Source organism: Notamacropus eugenii, chromosome 2 (assembly GCF_028372415.1).
Source record: "Notamacropus eugenii isolate mMacEug1 chromosome 2, mMacEug1.pri_v2, whole genome shotgun sequence".
Taxonomy (NCBI): domain Eukaryota; kingdom Metazoa; phylum Chordata; class Mammalia; order Diprotodontia; family Macropodidae; genus Notamacropus; species Notamacropus eugenii.
Genome location: NC_092873.1, coordinates 71,607,712 through 71,629,401, shown reverse-complemented (window position 1 = coordinate 71,629,401; position 21,690 = coordinate 71,607,712). Strand labels below are relative to the sequence as shown.

Genomic DNA, 21,690 nt, shown 5'->3' with positions numbered 1-21,690 from the left:
AAATTTATATACCTTGATGGAGTTTAGGGAAAGGGGTGCAGTCAGTATATAATGGCATTTCCTTTGAGAAATGACAACAATGGACCTTACTGTTGTTTTGGACACATATTCTGGCTTTCTGTCCTGCCTTCTTGACTTGTAAATTGTAAAATCATGTTCCTCGTATTAAGTTGTTGGAAACTTAAGGGAAAGGTGGAGCTATACTTCACTCTCATTTGCCACATATACTCAAGGGAAACACATGAAGTAAGATTCCTTAGGGCCCAATTAATTGTCTGAATCATTGTTTTCACTTTGCAGTGCCAGACTATTAAATAGATTTCTTAGCCTTTTGTCTGAAAAGTCCATTTTTCTTCTTATCTATACCTATTTTATAGGAGCAAAATTGTATAAATAAAATTATTTAAAAATATCTAGCTCTCTTATTAGATACTATATTTTCTTTGAGAGTAGGACTTACGTTGTCTTCCATTCATAGGTGATTAATAAATGTTTTGTTTGAATTGAAGCTGTTGCATGTAAACATGTTCATATTTTGAAATTATCAGACTGTAACTTTGATTTGTACACACCTCCTCCCTTCCAATTTCTCTGTCTCTCTCTCTCTTTTTCTCTTCCTCCTTTTCTTTGATGTAGATCAGCAACTCACAATCTTTAATTATTTGGGAACCCTGAGAGGTTAAATGACTTGCCCATGTTCACATAGTTTGTGTCAATAATAGAACTTAAACTTCAAGACCAGAGCCTCACATCCTCCATAAAACTTTCACTGATAATCTTAATACCAATCGTTCACCTTCCTGTCTGCCTCTAGGAAGATCTCAGGACCTGCTTTGTAGCCACTGTATGAGTGCTTCTGTATCTTTCTGTTTTTCTAATATATTTATCTTATATTATCATTTGATATTACAGTTATCTCTATGTATGTTATAACCTCCCTAATAGACTTTTTGCTCCATTAGGGGAGTAGCCATAACTTGTCTTAACCAAGTAAGTGCTTATACAGTATTCCTGCTGTGGTCTTATAAGTGAGGAATATTACTACTTTTATTTCCATTCAGTAAACATCTGTCAAGCGTCTACAATGTGAAAGATACTGGGGATACAAAGTAAAAAATGAAATAGCCCCTATTCTTAGGGAGTTTACATTGTTACATTGGTGAACTGAACACTGTTTTTTTTAATGCAGTCTGCCCTCAGCAGTGAGTTAGTTCTATGGGAAAAGATTACAGAACAATACAAAGACAGTGTACATTTTTTTTCCTTCTGCACCTGTTATTTCATCAGTGTAGAGTAGCAGTCGGGAAACTAAAGACTATAATCTAAAAGTAACCTGGGACATAGAGAAGGTACATGACTTTCCCAAGGCTGCATAGTTAGTATGTGCCATGTTGGGTTTGAGCCTCTGTCATGTAGACTCTGAAGATGGCTCTTTAATAGTTATGCCATATTTCCTTTCCATAATGTCCTATAAAGTATTAAATGAACAATAGTTAAATGCCATAATTCAGATCACATTTTCCACAAACAGTCAGGAAGGTGAACAATTGCTGTTACGTTATCGGGGAAAAGTTTGGTGGAGGATATGAGGCTTGGGTCTTGATGAAGCATACTATACTGTACTGTACTATCCTATACCATACCATACTGTTCCATACCGTACCGTACCATATCACACCATATCTTCTGTAGGATTTAGAGGAAGGAGAGAGCATTCCAGACAGCGAATGGTGTGACCAGAGCTGTTGTGGTGAGAATAGATATAATATATAGTTCATATTAGGTAGTGATAAAAAATAAGGTTGTATGGGCCATGTTTCATTGGAATTCAGTGATTCATTTGAACTGATATAGTAAGTAAGTGTTAGGTTAAGTTAACTTAGGTTAAGTAACTGTTATGTTAGGTAGTGCTTCGTGAAATAATGAATTTTACACTTATACCATTATGTGACAGGTACAGAAAAACAAAGCCAGACCCAAAAAGCCTTTAAAGGCTATATGTAGATTTATTATTATCTAAGTAAAGTTACTAGGAAATCCACATAACCAATGATTTCTGTCTAGTATTTACCACTACATGCTCTGTTTTTCAGCTTCCACTGTGCTTGAGTGCCTTGATAACTGCAAGCTCTCAGAGAGTAACCATACTCGTCTGCGAAAACTTGGTGTGAAACTTGTTCAGCGACTTGGATTGACTTTTCTCAAGCCCAAGTTGGCGAAATGGAGGTTAGTTGACAAGGTTATGGCATTTTTCTCTTCACAGTTTCAATTGTTTGACCACAAAAAGCCAAATGTATTACATGAAGCAGTGGTAGAATGTCTTGAATAATAAAATATATTTCAAAGATTAAACATATATTAATCATATATTTTTCATGTAAAGATGAATGCTGTCCCATAAGCATTTTAATAAATAATGCCTACTCTCTGAAAATCACTATATTAAGACATTGGGAACATAGAAAACAAAAATAGTCATGTCCCCCAGGAACTCAAATACTAGCTAACCCAGAGGTAAGGAAAATACTAACAAGTTTTTGGATTAGCATAGACTATGAATAGGAAGTGGGCTCAGTCTAGAAGGAAGTTATGGATTCTGAGGAACATAGGTAAAAGAGTGCTTTTTAATCATCAAGGACAACTTGTGTAATGGAATAAAGACTGGAGATAGCATGTTGAGCCTGGAGAACAACTAGTAGATCAATTAGACTGGAATTTAGAGTGTATGAAAGGAAGGACTATGAAGTAAATTTGGAAATGTGGATGAGGGAATATTGATTGATTTAAATGGCAAGCTATAGGGTATTTATCCTAGAGGTAGTAGGGAGCCCCTAAATATTTTTGAGAAAGGGAATGAGATTGTCATATTTTGATCTCCATGTAGAGAATGGAAGTAGGGAATGCAGTTAAAACCTAAGGCAGTAATGCCGAGAGGAAGTGATGAAGATTTGAAGCAAGATGATGGCTTTGTGAGTGGAGAACATGGGACCAAAAAGGAATACTATGAAGATTGAATCAGCAGTATTTAAGAACTAAGTATAATTGAACTGCCTAGTCAAGGTCAAGGCCAGAGTGGAGGTGATGGACTGAAAGGACAGGAGGGGTTAGAGAAACTTGCAGTTACAATGAAGGTGAAGAATATAGGTTTTTGAAGAATGAGGCAGAGGTAGAGATGGAAGCACAATTATTTAAGAAAGAAATTTTAGAATTCGTGGTCATGGAAGCTTCCATGGATCTTCTAGTCTGTGTGGGATGGCTGAGGTAGCATGAAGATCAAGGTCACAGAACATGAAGTGGGAGACTGTATGTGGATGTAGAAATCCCTGAGTTATGAGGCAAGGGGTTGCGGTGGAGAGGAACACTGTGAGCTAGGTTCTCCGTTCCTTGAGAAAGCCTGAAGAAATGTAGGCTGGAATCTTATTAAGGACTTTAAAGAAGATCTGGATATGGAGGATAGTGTGTACCTCAGTGAAGTTGTTGAGGGATGGCAAAGGTATGGTCCAGCAGTAGAAGTGAGGAACATTTCTTCTCATCCATTATATTCATGTTCATGAAAGATGGAGCACCTAGTACTTGAAAAGGGTTTCTAGGGATGAATGTTTAAGGCAAAATGAAAGGAAAAGCTGGGGTAACATTAGAAAAAATAAAATTGATTATATTTCAATAGACAGGAATTGACTCATTACTGACATGTGAGTCATTCCTGAAACACTTGTCTGTCTATATTCAGGCAATCACTTTCTTAGAGTAAAGATCAAAATGAAAGCTAGGAAAAAGATTATAATAAAAAGAATAAATAACAATGAGAAAAAGAATAATGTGTGCAACCAAGACTGCAGTCATATACATATAATTTTCTTTATGAAAGGAATGTTGGAAAAGGATGTTGTAGAGAAGCAATATTGATTCACAAAACAGTAGTTGTAGAAATTAATACTAGTTTAAAGAAGCTTGGCAGGAGACTCACATTTGTGTAGTTTTTCCTAGGAAATTTATAGAAAAGTGAAAGGTCAACAAACAAAAGAAAAATGAAAACAATCTGCCAGGATTTTATAATAGACTTTTTTTGTCATCAAGGACCATAGAGTCACCACACTGGCCTCCTAAGTCCTTAGTGCTTGATGTGTTCCTATAGGTCATAGTAGCAGCATTGAAAATAACAGATGATAAAAGCTGCTGGACCAATGTAAAAATATAGATGACATCTCTTCTAGAGCTGATAAACTTTTGAGAGCACTGAGAGATTGATTCACAAGGTATCTGAATGAAAGGAAGATATCAAAAGTGTGGAAACAATCCTGATCCTTACCATTTAAAACACCTAGCAAAACATGAGCAACTACTGATCAAAAAAAATTTTTCATGAGAATTTTCTACACATACATATCAAAGGCATTCTTGATAATGGTATTTGTAGATAACATATTCCTCAGTTGTCTAAAATACGTAGAAAATCCCAGATCTCTTTCAACTTACTCATTTGGTTTCTTTTCTCCATTAGCAAATTTTTTGTTGTTCCTTTATACTCAATTGAAAAAACCAAACCAAACCAAAACCTTTTTAGCATACATAGTCAAGCAAAACAAATTCTCACATTGGCCATGTCCAGAAATATATATCTCATTTTATATCTTGAATCTACTACTTCTTTGTCAAGATTTAGGTAGTCTGATTCTTTAGAGTCATGGTTGGCCATTGCATTAATCAGAGATCTTAAATCCCTGAAAATAGTTTATTTTTACATTGTTGTTCTTGTTTAAATTATTCTTCTGGCTCTCTTCACTTTGCTTTCTATAAGTTCATATAAATATTCCTGGGCTTCCCAGAAACCATCCCTGTTCTCATTTATTACAACACAGTGTTACTCGATTAAATTCACGTCATAATTTGTTCAGCCATACACTAAGTGATGGATCCTTTTTTGATTCTCAATTCTTTGCCACTGCAAAAAAAATTGCTATGAGTATTTTTGTTCATAGAAGTCCTTCCCTTTCTTTGATCTCTTTGGTGTATAACACTATACTAGTACTATTGCTGTGCCAAAGGGTAGCGAGTTTTGAAATTGCTTGCCAAAATGACTCTACCCATTAGTTCCCAGCTCTACCAGTGGATTCATGTTTCTGTTTTTCTGCAGCCCCTTCATTGTTTTTTGTCATGCTCAAATAATTGATGGATGTGAGGTAAAATCTCAAAATTACTTTAATTTGCGTTTTTCTAATTACTAATGATTTAGAGCATGTTTTCTGACTGTTGGTAGCTGATTTTTCTTCCTTTGAAAACTTCTAGCTCATATCCCTTGACCATTTATGAATTAAGGAATGGCTCTTAATCAGTTCCTTATATATCTTAGAAATGACACTTTTACTAGAGAAACTTGATACAGATTTCTCCCCAGTTAACTGGGTATTTCCCTCCTAATTTTAGCAACATTGGTTCTGTTACCAAAAAAAAAAAAAACAAACCACCCAAAAAAACCCAACCCTTTTAAATTGTATGTGATACAAATGTTTGATCCTGTCTTCTGTGATCCTCCTTATCTCTTGTTTGGTCAAGAACTCTTCTCTTAGCTATAGGTCTGAAAAGAAATTCTTTCCTTGCTCCTCTAATTTGTTTAGGATATCATATTCTTTATAGCTATATTATGGATCCATTTGTAACTTATTTTGATAAGTAGTTTGAGGGGTTGGTGTATTCCTAATTTTTACAGGACTGTTTTATATTTTTTTCTAGTAGTTTTTATCAACAGTCCTTACACAGTAGCTAGGTTTGTTGGATTTATTGAACAGTAGGTTTCTATGTTCATTTGATTCTGTTGTTGTGTAGGTAATCTTTTCCTCTGATCAATCTATTTTTGAGTCAGTACCAAATTGTTTTTATTATTTCTTTGTGGTATAGGTTGAGATCTGGTACTGATTGACTGTCTTCCTTCCCTCTTTTATATTATTTATTTCCCTTGAGATTCTTGTCCCCTTGTGTTCCTCCAGATGAACTTTTGCTATTGCTGTTTTTCTAGTTCTGCTAAAATTTTGATTAACCTGGCACTGAATAAGTAATTAATTTAGGTTATATTGTCTTTTTTATGACATTGACTAGGCATATCTTTACCAACTTTTTCATTGTTCAAGTCTGTGTTTACTTCCTTAGAGTTTTTGTATATATCTTGGTAGACTCCCAAGTATTTATATATTCTATTTCACATGCAAAGTGCAGTAATTTCCTTCCCCCTTTGCTTATGCTTATTTCGTCACTTACATTTTCTTATGTTATTGGTATAGTTAGCATTTTTAGCTCTATATCAAATAGTAGTGGTGGTAATGATCATTCTTATTTTACTCAATCTTACTGGAAAGAGTTTTTTTCCCCATTTCATATAATGTTGACTCGATTTTAGATAACTTCTTATCATATCAAGAAAAGGGCCATTTATTCTTGAATTTTCTAATGTTAAAGCCTTTTGGATCTATATATAATCTTATATTGATATAATCATATATTTTTATTCTTTTATTAATATGGTACATTATTCTTATAGTTTTCCTAACCCTAGTGTATCCAACCTTGTTGTGATATATGACTTCTTTGATAAGTTTCTGTAGCCTCTTTTCTTATATTTTAAGTTTTTGCATTATTTTTCATTAAGGATATTAAACTATAGTTTTCCTTATCTGTTTTGACTCCCTGATGTAGATATCATGACCTTATTTATATCAAAGAAAGAATTTGGTCAGATTCTTTTTTTTCTTTTTTTTCTTTTTTGCAAATAGTTTATGTAATTTTGGAGTTCAATTTTTTTTCCACCAGATGTTGGATGAAATTCACTTGGGGATCCATTGGGTCCTGGATGTTTTTCTTTTTGAGTTGATTCATTGCTTGTTTAATTTCTTTTTCTGATGTTGGTTGTTTACCTTTCTGTTTATTGTTCTATTAATTTGGGCATGTTATTCTTTTTTATTATTAAAAAACCCATTTGCTTCAATAGAGCAAAAGCTTCTTTCAAGTTTTTCTTTCAGCAAGGTATAATATCCCAATTACTTAGAGAGAATTAAAAAAAAATATAGGGTCATATAATTTAAGTATTTTTATACTCACAGAAGGTTTCCACCAGAGAGGAGGAAATCTGGCATAGAATTAAATAAATGGAGAGTTTTATGGATGATGAAGTGTTCCTGATATTCCTGTTTGCCAGACTGAATACCTACTGAATACATCAAGCCCCTAAACCAGATACCCCAGAAGCAATCTATAATTACTATAAAGATGCTCTACCAGCCTTCCAGAGTGGAAAAACCAAGTGAATGAAGAATGTGTATTGCCCAGATTAGGGCATGCAGTAAGAGGGACATTTTGCAGAGCTTGCTGTCATGCTGTTTCCTGTTTGTGCATTTACAGTGACTATTCCCTGTCACTGGATTGCTCTTCCTTTTCACCTTTCACTCTTAGAATCCCCGGCTTTCTTCAAGTCTCAGTTCAAATGCTATTTTGTAGAGAAGGCCTTTCCTGGTTTCCCCTAGCATCTAATGCCTTCTCCTATAAGCACTAAACTCCCCCCATCCAGCAATTTCCTTCGCTGACCCTCCCTTCCCTCATCCACTCAAATATGTTTGTATCTGTTACATACCTATTTAAGTACATGCTGTCTCCCTCCAAAAAATGTAAACTCCATGATAGCAGGGGCTGATTTGTTTTTCCATGTATCACCAGTGCCCAACACATAGTATGGACCTAATAAGTAGTTGTTGATTGATTAACTGATCTGGGACAAATGGTATAAATGGACTACAAATAGAACACATAATTAAATAGGAGAATAGGCAATTGCCATCCTTCAGGAAATTGCAAATATTTTTAAAAGACCTTCAGCTTCTTCCAAAAACAAAGACAAAGTTTTAAAATAAAGATTTTTTTTGATGTTTTATGTACATGTAGCATAACATTGTGAGAAGAATTAAAAATTAATACCTGTAAGAGGACAACAGAGAGTCAAATTCATGCCTTTCTTTTGTCCTTTCAAACAACTTTCATGTTTAATTCCTCAGATAGCACAGCGTTACATGATTTGCAGGCATACAACGTCAGTTGGAAAAGTTTATTTCTGCTACTGCTTTATTAGGTAATATTATTTTTATTCCTTATATCAGTAAGTCAGTCAACTAGCATTTATACCATTTATACCTGCTTTGTACCAGGTACTATAGTAAGTACTAAGGATACAAAGACCTTCTGGTCTTTGAGTTCCTGCTCTCAACATGCAAACAATTATACACATGATAGATGTATGCAGGATAAATTGGAAATAATTAACATAGGGAAGGCATCAGTAATAAGAGAAATAGGGAAAGGCTTCTTGTGGAAGGTGGGGCTTTTGCTGAGACTTGAAGGAATCCAAAGAAGCCATGACATAGAGATGAAAAGGGAGAGATGTTCCAGGCATGGAAGATAGCCAGAAAAAAAGCTTAGAGCCAGTAGATGCAGTTTTTTGTGCTAGGAACAGCAAGGAAGTCAGTGCCACTGGATTGTTGAGTAAGTGCTGGGATATAAAGTATAAGCCTGAGAGGCAAGAAGGGGCTAGTATGCAGAGGAATTTATTAGCCAAAAAGGATATTGGATCCTGGAAGTAGTAGATATTTATTTGAATTGGAATTTACTTGAATGAAGGAGTGACACAGTCAGAGCTGCGCTTTATAAAGATGAATTTGACAGTTGAAAGGTTGATGGACTTGAGTTAGGGAGACCAGTTAAACAATAGTTTAGGTATGAAGTGGTAATTACTTCAAAAAGGTGGTGGATATGTTAGAGGAGAGAATATAAGATGCTGTGATTAGATATAGGGGGGAGGGGATGAGAAAGCATGAGGAATTGAGATTGACGGCTAGGTTGTCAGCATGGTTGACTGGGAGGTGATAGTAATCATAGTAATAGGGAAATTAGGAAGAGGGTAGATTTTGGAAGAAATATAATGAATTCAGTTTTGAACATGTTGAGCTTAAGATATCTACAAGAAAATCTAGTTGATACTCTCTTCCCCCTAGGTTTTCATAATAATATACTTTCTAGATTCTCCTGCTACCTATCTGATTGATCCTTCATTTAGTCTTGTTTGATGGGTCCAGTAGACATTTTCGAAATTTGAGATTTAAGACTGGAAATCAGGAGAGAGATTAGGGCTGGATAAACAAATCTGAGAGTCATTCGTATAGACATGGTAGCTGAATCTTTTGGAGCTGATGAGCTCACCAGGTGAAATAGTATAAAGGGAGAAGAAAAGAAGTCCCAGGACAGAACTTTGCTGGAGAGTAGCACCCACAGTTAGGAGGAAAGAATGATGATCCTGGAGAAAATAAGGAGTAGTTACATAGGTGGGAGGAAAAATAGGAGAGAAGTTTCAGAAGAGAGTATATCTAGAAGCAGGATATAGTCAGTAGCATCACATAGATGAAGACTAAGGAAAAGTTATTTAATGACTCAGTTAAGAGAGGTCAGTTTCATTTGAGTGTTGAAGTTATTAGCCAGATTACAAGGGGCTAAGAAGTAAGAGGAAGAAAATGAAGATGTAGTAAAGGAAACTGAGATGTGGCAATCTAGGAAACCTAGAAAGAAGAATGTATTAAGGATGGGAGAAGGATCAATTGTGTCAGACACTGCAGAGCAGTTAAGAAAGATATGTATTGAGAAAAGCCATTAGATTTGGCAATTAAGTAATAATCTGTAACTTTGGAGAGAGCATTTTTAGGAAAATAATGAAGGGTGAAGAGCAAGCTCTTGATGAAAGACAAATTATTTCCAATGAAATATCATACAAGGTGCTTAGCTGGGAGTATAGTGAGTCATGAGAACTTTGAGGAGGGAAGAAAAGATTTTGAAAAACTGCTATAGTGACTGGGATGGTAAATAAATTATGAAAGTGTGAAGGGATTGTCTTACCACCATGAGGGTCCCGTTGAAATTATGCAACACACTTTTGTAGTTAACCAGTCAGCACAGTATCATGATTTTCTCCAGCTTCATTCAGCAGTACATGATTAGGGTGTATTTTATATCCTTCATTCCTGAAGTTTTTAATTGTTTTGATTCATATTTTAGTTGATTCGCTGGGGTTTTCCAAGTAAAACAATCACATCATTGGCCAAAAGTAACAATTTTGTTTCTCTCTTTGCTTATGTTATTTCTTCAGTTTCTTTTTCAAAAAAATTGTTACAGCTAGCATTTTTGGTAATCTTTCACAATTTGTAGAGAAAAATTAAATGTATCCTGTAACAAACAAATTTGTCCCTTTTTTGTATGAAAATAATGATACTGACTTATCAGTTATTATTGTTCAGTTGTGTCTGACTCTTTGTAATTTCATGGACTATATTATGCCATGCCTTTCTGTACTCCACAGTCTCTTTTTTTCCCACTTGCTCTCTTTGCCCCTTCCCAAGACAGCATGTTGTCTGATATGGACTCTACATATGTATTCATATTAGTCATGTTGTGAAGAAGAATTTGAACCAATGGGAGGAACCATAAGAAAGAAGAAACAAAACAAACAAAAAGAGCAAATAGTATGCTTCCATCTGCATTCAGACTCCATAGTTCTTTCTTTATCTGGATGTGGATAGCATTTTCCATCATGAGTCTTTTGGAGTTGTCTTAGATCCTTGCATTGCTTAGAAGAGCTAAATCTGTCAAAATTAGTCAACGCACAATATTACTCTTGCTGTGTGCAATGTTCACCTGGTTCTGCCCACTTCCATAAGCATCAGTTCATGTAAGTCTTTTCAGATTTTTCTGAAGTATGCCTGCTCATCATTTCCTATGGAACAATACCATTCTCAAGTTGATGGGCATCCCCTCAGTTTCCAATTCTTGACTACTACAAAAGGAGTTGCTATAGTAGTGCTATTGCTGGGTCAAAGGATGTGAACATTTTTATACCCCTTTAGGCATAGTTCCAAATTGCTCCATAATGGTTGGATCAGTTCACAACTCCATCAACAATGCACTATTGTCCTAATTTTCCCACATCTTCTCCAACATGTATCGTTTTCCTGTTTTGTCTTGTTAGCCAATCTGATAGGTGTGATGTGGTACTGTAGAGTTGTTTTAATTTGCATTTTTCTAATCAATAATGATTTAGAGCATTTTTCATATGATTACAGATAGCATTAATTTCTTCATGTGAAGAACCTGTTCATATGCCTGTATATATGTCTCTTCATATCCTTTGACCATTTATAAGGTGGGGAATGACTTGTATTCTTATAAATTTGACTCAGTTCTTTATATATTTTAGAAAGGAGGCCTTTATCAGAGACACTGGCTGTAAAAATTGTTTCCTAGCTTTCTGCTTCCCTTCTAATCTTGGTTGCATTGGCTTTGTGTAAAACTTTTCAATTTAATATAAACAAAATTATCTATTTTGTATTTTATAATGTTCTTTGTCTCTTGTTAGGTCATATCTAACAGGTAAACTATTCTTTGCTCTCCTAATTTGCTTATGGTATCTGCCTTTATATCTAAATTGTATACCAATTTTGACTTTATCTTGGTATAGGATGTAAAATGCTTGTCTGTGCCTAGTTTCTGCCATACTCTTTCCAGTTTTCCCAGCAGTTTTTGTCAAATTGTGAGCTCTTATCCTAGAAACTGAAGTCTTTGGCTTTATCAAACTGTAGATTACTGCAGTCTTTGACTACGATGTCTTCTGTACCTAACCTATTCCACTGATCTACCACTTTTTTTCATAGCCATTAGCAAGTAGTTTTGATGATTGCTGCTTTGTAATATAATTTAAGAACTGGTACAGCTAGGTCACCTTCCCAGCAGTTTTTAAAAATTTATTTCCTTGATATTCTTGACCTTTTGTACTTCTAGATGAATTTTGTTATTATTTTTTCAAGCTCTAAAAAATAATTTTTGGGTAGTTTGATTGATGTGGCACTGAATAAGTAAATTGATTTAGGCAGAACTGTCATTTCATTATATTAGCGTTGTCTACCTACTAGCACTTGATATTTTCCCGTATATTTAGATCTGACTTTATTTGTGTGAAATTTGTTTTGTGTTTTGTAATTGTGTTCCTGGGTTTGTCTTGGTAGGTAGACTCCCAAACATTTTATATTGTATACATTTACTTTAAAAATAATTTTTCTTTGTATCTCGTGCTGCTGAACTTTGTTGATAATATATAGAAATGTTGATAATTTATGTGGGTTATTTTATATCCTGCAGTTTTGCTAAAGTTAATTATTTCAAGTAATTTTTTTACTTGATTCTCTAGGATTCTCTAAATATATCATCATATCATCTGCAGAGAGTGATAAGCTTTTTTTCCTCATTGCCTCCTCTAATTTCTTCAATTTCTTTTCCTTTTTTTATTGCTAAAGCTAACATTTCTAGTAGTATATTAAATAACAGTGGTGATAATGAATGTCTTTGTCTCACCCCTCATCTTATTGGAAATGCTTCTAGCTGATCCCCATTATGTATAATGCTTGCTGATGGTTTTAGATAGATGCTACTTATCATTTTAAGGGATACATTTATTTCTGAGCTCTCTAGTGTTTTGTTTTTTTAACAGGAATGGGTGTTGTATTTTGTCAAAAGCTTTCCCTGCATCTATTGAGATAATCATAAATTTCTGTTAATTTTGTTATTGACATGGTCAGTTATGCTGATACTTTTCCTAATATTGCACCAGCCTTGCGTTCCTGGTATAAATCCTACCTGGTCATAGTGATTCTTGTGATAAGTTGCTGTAATCTCTTTGCTAATATTTTATTTAAAATTTTCACTTTTCTATTCATTGGGGACCTTGGTCTATAATTTTCTTCCTCTGTTTTGGCTCTTTCTGGTATAGGTGTCAGCACCATAGTTGTATCATAAAAAGAATTCAGTAGGACTCCTTCTTTGCCTTTCTTTTCAAATAGTTTATATAGTTCTAGAATTAATTCTTCAAATGTTTGGTAGTATTCACTTGTAAATCCATCTGGCCCTGGCAATTTTTTCTTATAGATTTCATTGATGAGTTGTTCAATTTCCTTTTCTCAAAACGGTTTATTTAAATATTTTCTTTTCTTTTCTGTTGATTTGGACAACTTATGTTTTTGTATATATTAATTTAAATTAGATTGTCAAATTTATTGGCATATAATTGGGCAAAATAGCTCCTAATTATTGTTTTAATTTCCTCTTCATTGATAGTGAATTCACCCTTTTTATTTTTGATAAAGGTCATTTGGTTTTCTTCTTTTTTTTAAATCAAATTAACAAAAAATTTATCTGTTTTATTTTTTTTATACAACCAACTTAGTTTTACTTATCATTTCAATGGTTTTCTTAATTTTGATTATGTTAATTTCTCCACTGATTTTCAGAATTTCTAATTTCATATTTAATTTTGAATTTGTTCTTTTCCTAGCTTTTTTAGTTGCATGTTCTACTTTGATTGATCTTCTCTTTCTCCATTTTATTTATGTAAGCATTTAAAGATATAAAACTACCCCTAAGAACTACTTTGACTCCATCCCCTAAGTTTTGGAATGTTGTCTCATTATTGCCATTCTATTGGATGAAGTTAGTGATTCTTTATGTGATTTGTTGTTTGACCCATTCACTCTTTAGAATTAGATTATTTAGTTTCCAATTAATTTTTAGTCTATCTTTCCATGGTCCTTTATTGCATGTAATTTATTGCATCACGATCTGAAAAGGATTTATTTAATATTTCTGCTTTTCTGTGTTGGACTGTGAGGTTTTTATGCTGTAGTACATGGTCACTTTTTGTACAGGTCTCATGTACTGCTGAGAAAAAGATATATTCCTTTCTGTCCTCACTCAGTTTTCTCCAGAGGCCTGGCATACCTAACTTTTCTAAAATTCTGTTCACCTCCTTAACTTCTTTCTTGTTTATTTTGTGGTTAAATTTATCTAGTTGTGAGAGATTGAGGTTGAGGTCCCCCACTAGTATAGTTTTAGTGTAGTTTTGCTGTCTGTTTCTTCCTATAACTCCCTTAACTTCTCTAAGAATTTGGATGCCATACAACTTGGTGCATGTATGTTTAATTCTGACATTACTTCATTGTCTATGGTATGTTTTAGCAGGATGTGGTTTCCTTTCTTATCTCTTTTAATAAGATCTGTTTTTACTTTTGCTTTGTCTGAGATCAGGATCGCTACCCCTGCTTTATTTACTTCAGCTGAAGCATAATATATTCTGCTCCACTCTGTGTGTATCTCTGCTTCACATGTGTTTCTTGTAAATAACTTATTGTTGGATTGTTTTTTAATCAATTCTGCTTTCTGCTTCCATTTTATGGGAGAGTTCATCCCATTCACATTCATAAGTATGATTACTGTTTGTGTCTTTCTCTCCATCTTATTTTCCCTTGTTTATGCTTTTCTTTCTCCTTTCTCCCTTTCCCTCCTTACAAGTATTTTGCTTCTGACTGCCATGTCCCTCAGTCTGCATTCCCTTCTATCTATCCCCTCCTTTTTCTTTCTCTTTCTCCTCCTGCTTTCTGTTGGGTAAGATTTCTATATCGACTGAGTGTGTGTTTTATTTCCACTTTGAGCCAAGTCTGATGAGCATAAGGTTCAAACAATGCTTGCCTCCCTCTTCTCTTTCTCTCTGTTATAATAGGTCTTTGTGCCTCTTCAGGTGATGTAATTTAGCCCTTTCTACCTCCTCCTTTCCTATTCTCCCAGAGCAATCCTTTTTTTTACCCCTTAATTAATTTTTTTAAACCATCCCATCAAAGTCAACTTATACCCACACTGTATACCCCTTCTAGATGCCATAATAAAGATACAGTTCTCAAGAGTTACATATATCATCTTCCCATCTAGGGATGCAAACAGTTTAACCTTATTGAATTACATCTTTTTTTCTTTCTTGTTTACCTTTTTATGCTTCTCCTGAGTCTTATATTTGAAGATTTAATTTTCTGGTCAGCTCTGCTTTTTTCATCAGGAAAGTTTGGAAGACCCCTATTTCATTGAATGTCCATCTCCTCCTATGAAAGTTTGTGCCCAGTCTTTCTGGGTAATTGATTCTTAGTTGAAATGCATTATGGCCAATTTCATATGTGTATATACACACACACACACACACACAGAGATATATACGTATATATGTATATATTTGCCAGTTGTATTTTTTTAAGGAATTGTTTTCTTCAGTCAGTTTTTTGTCCTCCTTTTTCCAAGGTGCTGACCCTCTCTTGCATACCTCTCATTTCTTTTCCCAGTTTTTCTTCTCTCTTATTTGACTTTTCAAATCCTTCTTGAACTCTTCCATGAAGGCTTTTTGGGCTTGAGACCAGTTCATATTCTCCTTTGAGCTTTCAGATGTAAGTATATTGACAATGTTGTTTTCTTCTGAGTTTGTGTTTTGATCTTCCTTGTCCCCATAGAACCTGTTTATATAGTCAGTGTTTGCTTTTGCTTTTTGCTCATCTTGTTTGCTTATTTCCTGGCTTTTAGAGTTGAACTGTATTTCTGGGGCATAGGGGGCACTATCCCAAACTTCTTGTGCTAGGGAATAGGGGCCTGACTGTATGCTGGGGCCTCAGGTGCTGGCAGCTAGTGGCTATAGGGATCTGACAGCTTATCTGGTGCTGAGCTGGGGTCCTGAGACTGGGTGGAGTTTTTCTTGCTTCCTTGGGTTGTGCTGAAGAATGTAGAGGTCCACCCTGGAGGATGCCTGCCTGCTTGGGGTTGCACCAGGAATGAGGAGGGTACCTGCTTGCCTTGGTCTATATCTGATCAGGGGAAGTCTGGCAGCTAGAAGACACCTGCTGGCTTGAGGCTGTACTGACGCATGGGGAAGTCCGCTACTGGAGGAGGCCTTCCTGCTGAGGGCTGAACCAGCACACGTGGTGACCTGGAGTCTGTAGTTTACGCTGGCTAGGCTAAGGCACCTGGGGGGTCCTGGTGTTAGCATTTGTTTGCTCCGCAATCCTGGGGCTCAGGATCTCCTGCTGGTTTAATGTGGTGGGGCTTGTTCCTGGCTTGCTGGGATGCTTCCTTTTGTAAGATGTGCTTCCTTTTTATCCAAGTGAGATGGATGTGATGAGGGCTAGAAGTGGGTTGTGAGACCCCCACAAAGACTAGGGTACCAGGGCGGGCTGTGTGGAGAATTCACGGACTCAAGAATTGTTGAGGTCAAGGCAAAGATGTATTACGCTTTTCAGCAGGCAAGAGTTCTTACTGAATCTGCAAACTTAGAGGGGTACAGATAAAGTTTATATAGGATTTTCTATAGTGAAGCATGTGCCAGATATGCTAGCTAGGTGTTTTGGGGTGGGATTAGGGAGTGGTTAAGGAGTGGTCAGTTCTTAAAGGAACATGCACTTTTGGTATCTACTGTGCAGGTATTTTACCCAAAATTCACTGGGAAGTAGCCCAAGGAGGGGCTACCTGGAGATGTGATTTTAGACCTGAAATGTCACTAAGTCAACTAGCAGTCAGGGCTGGCTCAGAAATACCAGGCTGCTCTCATCAATGTCTTGTTAGACAAGATAAGTGTAAGGGAGTATAGGTGTGTCTAAGTCTAGCATACATAGGATTGGTCAGTGAGTAGTAAATGTCGTTATGACCCAGTACACAGCCAGTTCAGTCAGTACATAGTTGGTTCAGACTAATAAGTTCTATAGGCACCACTGGTTGCTGTGTCAGGAAGGGAGATAATGGTTGTTGCTGGGGCAGGCTGTGTCCTTGGACTGGGCAGAAAGTGCTGGGGATAGTGTTTTGAGGCTAGGAAGAAATGTGATTTTTAAAGAGAAATGTGATTTTAGAATTGGAGTCCAAGCACATGTATCCAAGCACCCTATCAGATGTTTCTTGCCGATCCTGTAAGCTTCCTGGGCTAAAAGACTACTTCACTCTATCTTTCTGCTAGGTCTCCTGTTCTAGAATTTTTCCAGGGACTCTTTTTTCTGCCATTTTCAGAGGTCAGTTTGGGAGAGTGGCAGTGATTTACTGCTCACTCAGCCCTCTTGGCTCCCAGAAAACCTTAGTGGCTTTTCAATATGAGATATCTTATATTTTCTTCTGTTCCTTTCTTGTACCTTTTTTTTTCGCTATTTCTTATTTCATGGAGTTGTTAACTTCTATTTAGTTCATTACAATTTTCAAGGATGTTTCTTACAGTCATTTTTCTCTTGTTTTCTCTCATGTCAGAAATGTTTACCCTCCTCTGCTGACCTCCTTGGTCAGTATTCCTGATTAAAATCCCACCTTCTACAGGAATCCTTTTTCAATCCCTCTTCATTCCATCTCTTTCAGTTATTTCCTATTTATCCTACATATAACCTGCTTTTTATATATTTTTCATATGTTTTCTCCCTTATTAGAGTCAATGAAATTAGAGCCTACTGCTTGTTTCAGTGAACAAGACATTCCATCCCTTGGCTCTGAGCATTTTCTCTTGCTATTCCCTCTGTCTAGAATACTCTCCCTTTTCCCATTCTGCCTACTGGCTCCCTGGTTTCCTTTAAACCTCCATCTAGGATTCCATCTTTTATTGGAAGCCTTCTCAAGCCCATCTTAATTTTAGATAGGATTATTTAAGTATTTTATTTTCTGATAATTGCATTAATTTATATTTTTGTTCATATTCATCCATTTGATTTAGATTGTCAGTTTTATTGGTAGATAGTTGGGGAAAATAGCTTCTGATGATTGCTTTTTTCTTTTCTTCATTGATTGTCAATTTACCTTTTAAATTTTGAAGCTGGTAATTTGGTTTTCTTTTTTAATCAAATTAGCTAATGGCTTATCTATTTTCTTTTTTTAAAAAAAAGCCATGAGCTAAATATTTTGCTGTATATGAGATGTCTTATTGACGGAATTGGTGCTAAGATGTTTTTAAATTGTGCATGAAACTTAAGTGTCATTTTAAAGAACTTTTCTAGTCTTTGAAATAAACATTTCTGTCTTTGAAATAGCAAAAAAAAGCTGTGAGTTTTAATATTTCAATTTTTTAATCTCTTGATTTTCAGGATTTTTAATTTAGTGTTCAATTAGGAACTATTTTAAACTTTTAAAATATTTTAAGTTTTAAAATTTTTTTTAAATTTTTAATTTTAAAAATAAAATTTTAATTTAATTCAATTTATTTTTAATTTTAAACTATTTAAAAATAGTTGGTTTTCTACTTTTTTAGTTTTATGCCCAATTTCTTTATTTCTTTTTCTGTTTTCCTGACCCCAGTCCTGGCATTCTATCCACTATGCCACTTAGCTTCCTCTGTTAAGGGAGAACTAGGCAAAAAATGCTTCCTCTTACATTATCATTTTTACTCTGTCCCTTGTTCATTGATTCTTTAATTATCTCTCCTTGAACTACAGGTATTTTCTCTTTTTGTATCCTTAACTCTTGTTATGATATCTAGCAGATAGTAGGTGTTCAATAGATGTTTATTGACTGATTGCTTAGAGAAATTGGTCTATAGTTTTTTCCGCTCTGTTTTGATTCTTCTTGGTTTAGGTATCAAAACCATATTTTTGTAAAAGAACGAATTTTGTAGGCTCTCTTCTTATTTTTTTAAAGTTTATGTTGTATTGGAATTAATTGTTCTTTAAATGTTTGTGTTCATTTACTTGTAAATCTATATGGTCCTGGGTTTTTTCTTTAATAGTTTATTCATAATTTGTTCAGTTTCTTCCACTTGTTAATTATTAGCATTTTATCTGGTACATATCTTGTTTGTTCATAGTTGTTTGCATATTCTCTCCCCCAATAAAGTTTAGCTCCTTGAAGTCAGACACTAACTTTTGTTTCTCCCTGCATCCCCAGTGCTTTGCATAGTGCTTGGCACTGTTTAGGCACCTAATGAATGTTTATTGATGGACTGAACTCTGTTCTCTAATTTATGGACTCTGTGGATCATAATGCTTACATTATTACACTATTTAACTTCATAGGGCTAACATTTTATGAATTGTAAAGTGTTTTTGTATACAAATGTATATGTGCGAGTAAATGGGTGTGCTTTGATAGATTGAGGGTTATTACAATATTGAGAATATGTTAAATTATTAAGTTTCTCAAGTTCTTAGTACTAACTCCCAACTTTGAATTAATGTTTATTTTCTTTTTAGATATCAACGTGGTTGTCGATCCTTGACTGCTAATCTGCGGCTTTCTTCTCAGGATGAAGAGAAGCAGAACCCCCACATTTTAGCTTCTGACAATGATGAAGACTATGATGTTCCTGAGGAGGTTGAAAATGTCATTGGTGTGTTGTAGCTAAATTGATATTTTCAAATTAGTCTTCAAACCATTTCTTGGGTTCTGAATATTTATTTGAAGTTCCATTTAATTTGCATGCATAGGACTAAGCATACTTGATAATTGATTATTATTTAATAATGTCCTTATTTTTTCAATATATAGGTACTTATTTAATAGATATGAAAGAGTAGAAAATAAGCTATGCCTTTAAGGAACTTAAAGCACAGGCAGTTAATTGCCATGCAATTTCATAGAAAACTAGAGCTCAGTAATTTCTGATATTGTTGATGCTTCTTGGAAGAAATTAGACTGTAATAGGTTAAGTTTTGTTAGGTGAAGGAGGGTATTCCAGGTGATAGAATCAATATGAGGAATCTTATGTGGAAGGTAAATATAACTGTGGTGTAGATGGGAATCAGTGAGAACCCTGGTCTAACTGGAATACAGGTCAACTAGTCAACATTTATTAAGTACTTGTTATATGCCAGGCACTCTGACAAGCACTGGAGATACAATGAAGAGCAAAAAACAGTTTTTGCTCTCAAATTCACAACCTAACAGGGGAAGCAGTATGCAAATAACTGGATATATACAAGATACTCTCAGGATAAATTGGATATAATCTTAAAGGGACAGCACTAAAGAGAAAGGCTTCTTGCAGAATGTGGAAGAGATGGAAAACCTAAATAAACTGGGATCAGATAAATGAAGACAGCAATAGAATATTGGAAAGAAGCTTGAATTTGGAGTCAGAGGACCTATGTTTGCATTTTGTCTGTGTAATTTAGTGCTAGTATGATCTAGAGCGTGTCATTCCATCTTTGTGGTCCTCAGCTTCTTTGTAAATGAAGGGGTTGGATTATGAAGTTGTTTCTAACTCAGTCATAATCGTAATCCTGAGATGCTTTTGAAATGAGCTCATAGTAGTTGCTATTGTTAAAGAGTTTACGTTCTTGTAGCTACAAGAGTTCAGTAGCCTTTAGCTACTTTATTTTTTTTTCTAATATCTGGAAGATGGCAGAGTAGGAGAAAGAAGTATAGCCTAGATTCTCCCACCAAATTTTATCTTCAAACTTCTATAAAATGCTCCCAAGAAAAGGTAACTATGAATTATTTCTGGTCTGCATTTACTTGGGGTAGGACTTGGCCAGGGGGTACTCTGCATATGAAGTGTTATAGTTGCCAGGGATTGAAAGAGAACTAAGACTGGCCACAGGACATGAGGTACCTGGGCAAGAAGAGATCCCAAGGGATCCCTGAACTACATACCCAAATAGCATACAGGAACTAGTAAGGTCTGGTACCTCATTCATCCACTACCTGATTCTTGGGAGAACTGGTAGGGGTAAATCTGCAAATATTTGGTAGTGGACAAAAGTAACCTCTAGCAGGTTCTAGTTTTGTGCTGATCTAAGAACAAGTTCTGAAGCAAATAGTAGCTGTATGGCTCTGATCTCAGAAGCACAGTGAGGACTCATTTCTATCAATACTTCATTGTACCAGCCCAGGCAAGAGTCCCAAAACTAAGAGGAATCTGTAGTTTTGTCACTGAATCTGGAAAGCCTCCTAGCAGGCTAATAGAGGTTCAGTCTAGCAGCAGTCTGTTGGAACTCTCATGCAGGGACAAACTAACAGACAGAAACCTAGGTCAGGAACTTGCAGAGCTCAGACCAGGAGGGTAGGGAACAAATTTCACCTTGATCACCGAAAGCATACAGGCATCCATTTTGATCAGTGAAAACAACAAAAAGATATAAGAAGACAGAAGCTCAGGTTAGACATTTCTGCTAGAAGTGTGCAGAAATAGCACTAATGTAAAGTCTAAAGTTAAGCAATAGGCTGGAATAAAAAATAAACAAAAATAAACTCAAGGTATAAAGAGATATTATGGAGACAGAGAAGCTCAAGGTAGAAGCCCAGAAAGAGAAAGCCTTGAAAACATCTGTAAGCCAAGCCTCAAAGAAAAATTTATTTTGGACACGGCTAAAAAAAAGGAGATTTTTTTTTTTAGCTAAAAATTATTATTTTTTAAATGAAAGTGGTAAGGTGTGGGAAATGAAATGTGAACTTTGGAAGAAAGATATGAAAAGAAAATTAAAAACTTGGAGCTAGTGTTACAAAACCTTACTCAAAATAACTCCCTGAAAATTAAAATAGACCAAATAGAAACTATTAATTCAAAAAGCCAGTAAAATATATTAAAACAAAATCAAAAGACTAAAAAAAAAGAGAAGAAAATGTGGAATTTTATAGCAGAAATAATTGACCTGAAAAAGTATCTCGGAATAATAAGAATCATAGTATTGGTTGAAAGCAGTGAGCAAAAAAAAGAGCTAAGACATCAGATTGTGAGGATTCTGAAAACTGTCCAGATCTCTTAGAACCAGAGGATAGTGTAGAAACTAAAGAATCTACTGGTGATCAGAAAGAAGCCTCAAAATGAAACCTCCAAGGAATATTCTGGCCAAAATC

At 35.1% G+C, this 21,690-nt stretch overlaps 1 protein-coding gene across 1 annotated transcript in view; it reads left to right on the top strand.

The window, feature by feature from the left end:
• The window catches only part of TBCD (tubulin folding cofactor D), a 414,951-nt gene that overhangs the window by 77,316 nt on the left and 315,945 nt on the right, over positions 1–21,690 (top strand). The window contains exons 10-11 of the mRNA XM_072640887.1: positions 2,094–2,226; positions 19,086–19,222. Coding sequence (XP_072496988.1) covers positions 2,094–2,226; positions 19,086–19,222 — 270 coding nt within the window. The remainder of the gene's footprint in view (positions 1–2,093; positions 2,227–19,085; positions 19,223–21,690) is intronic.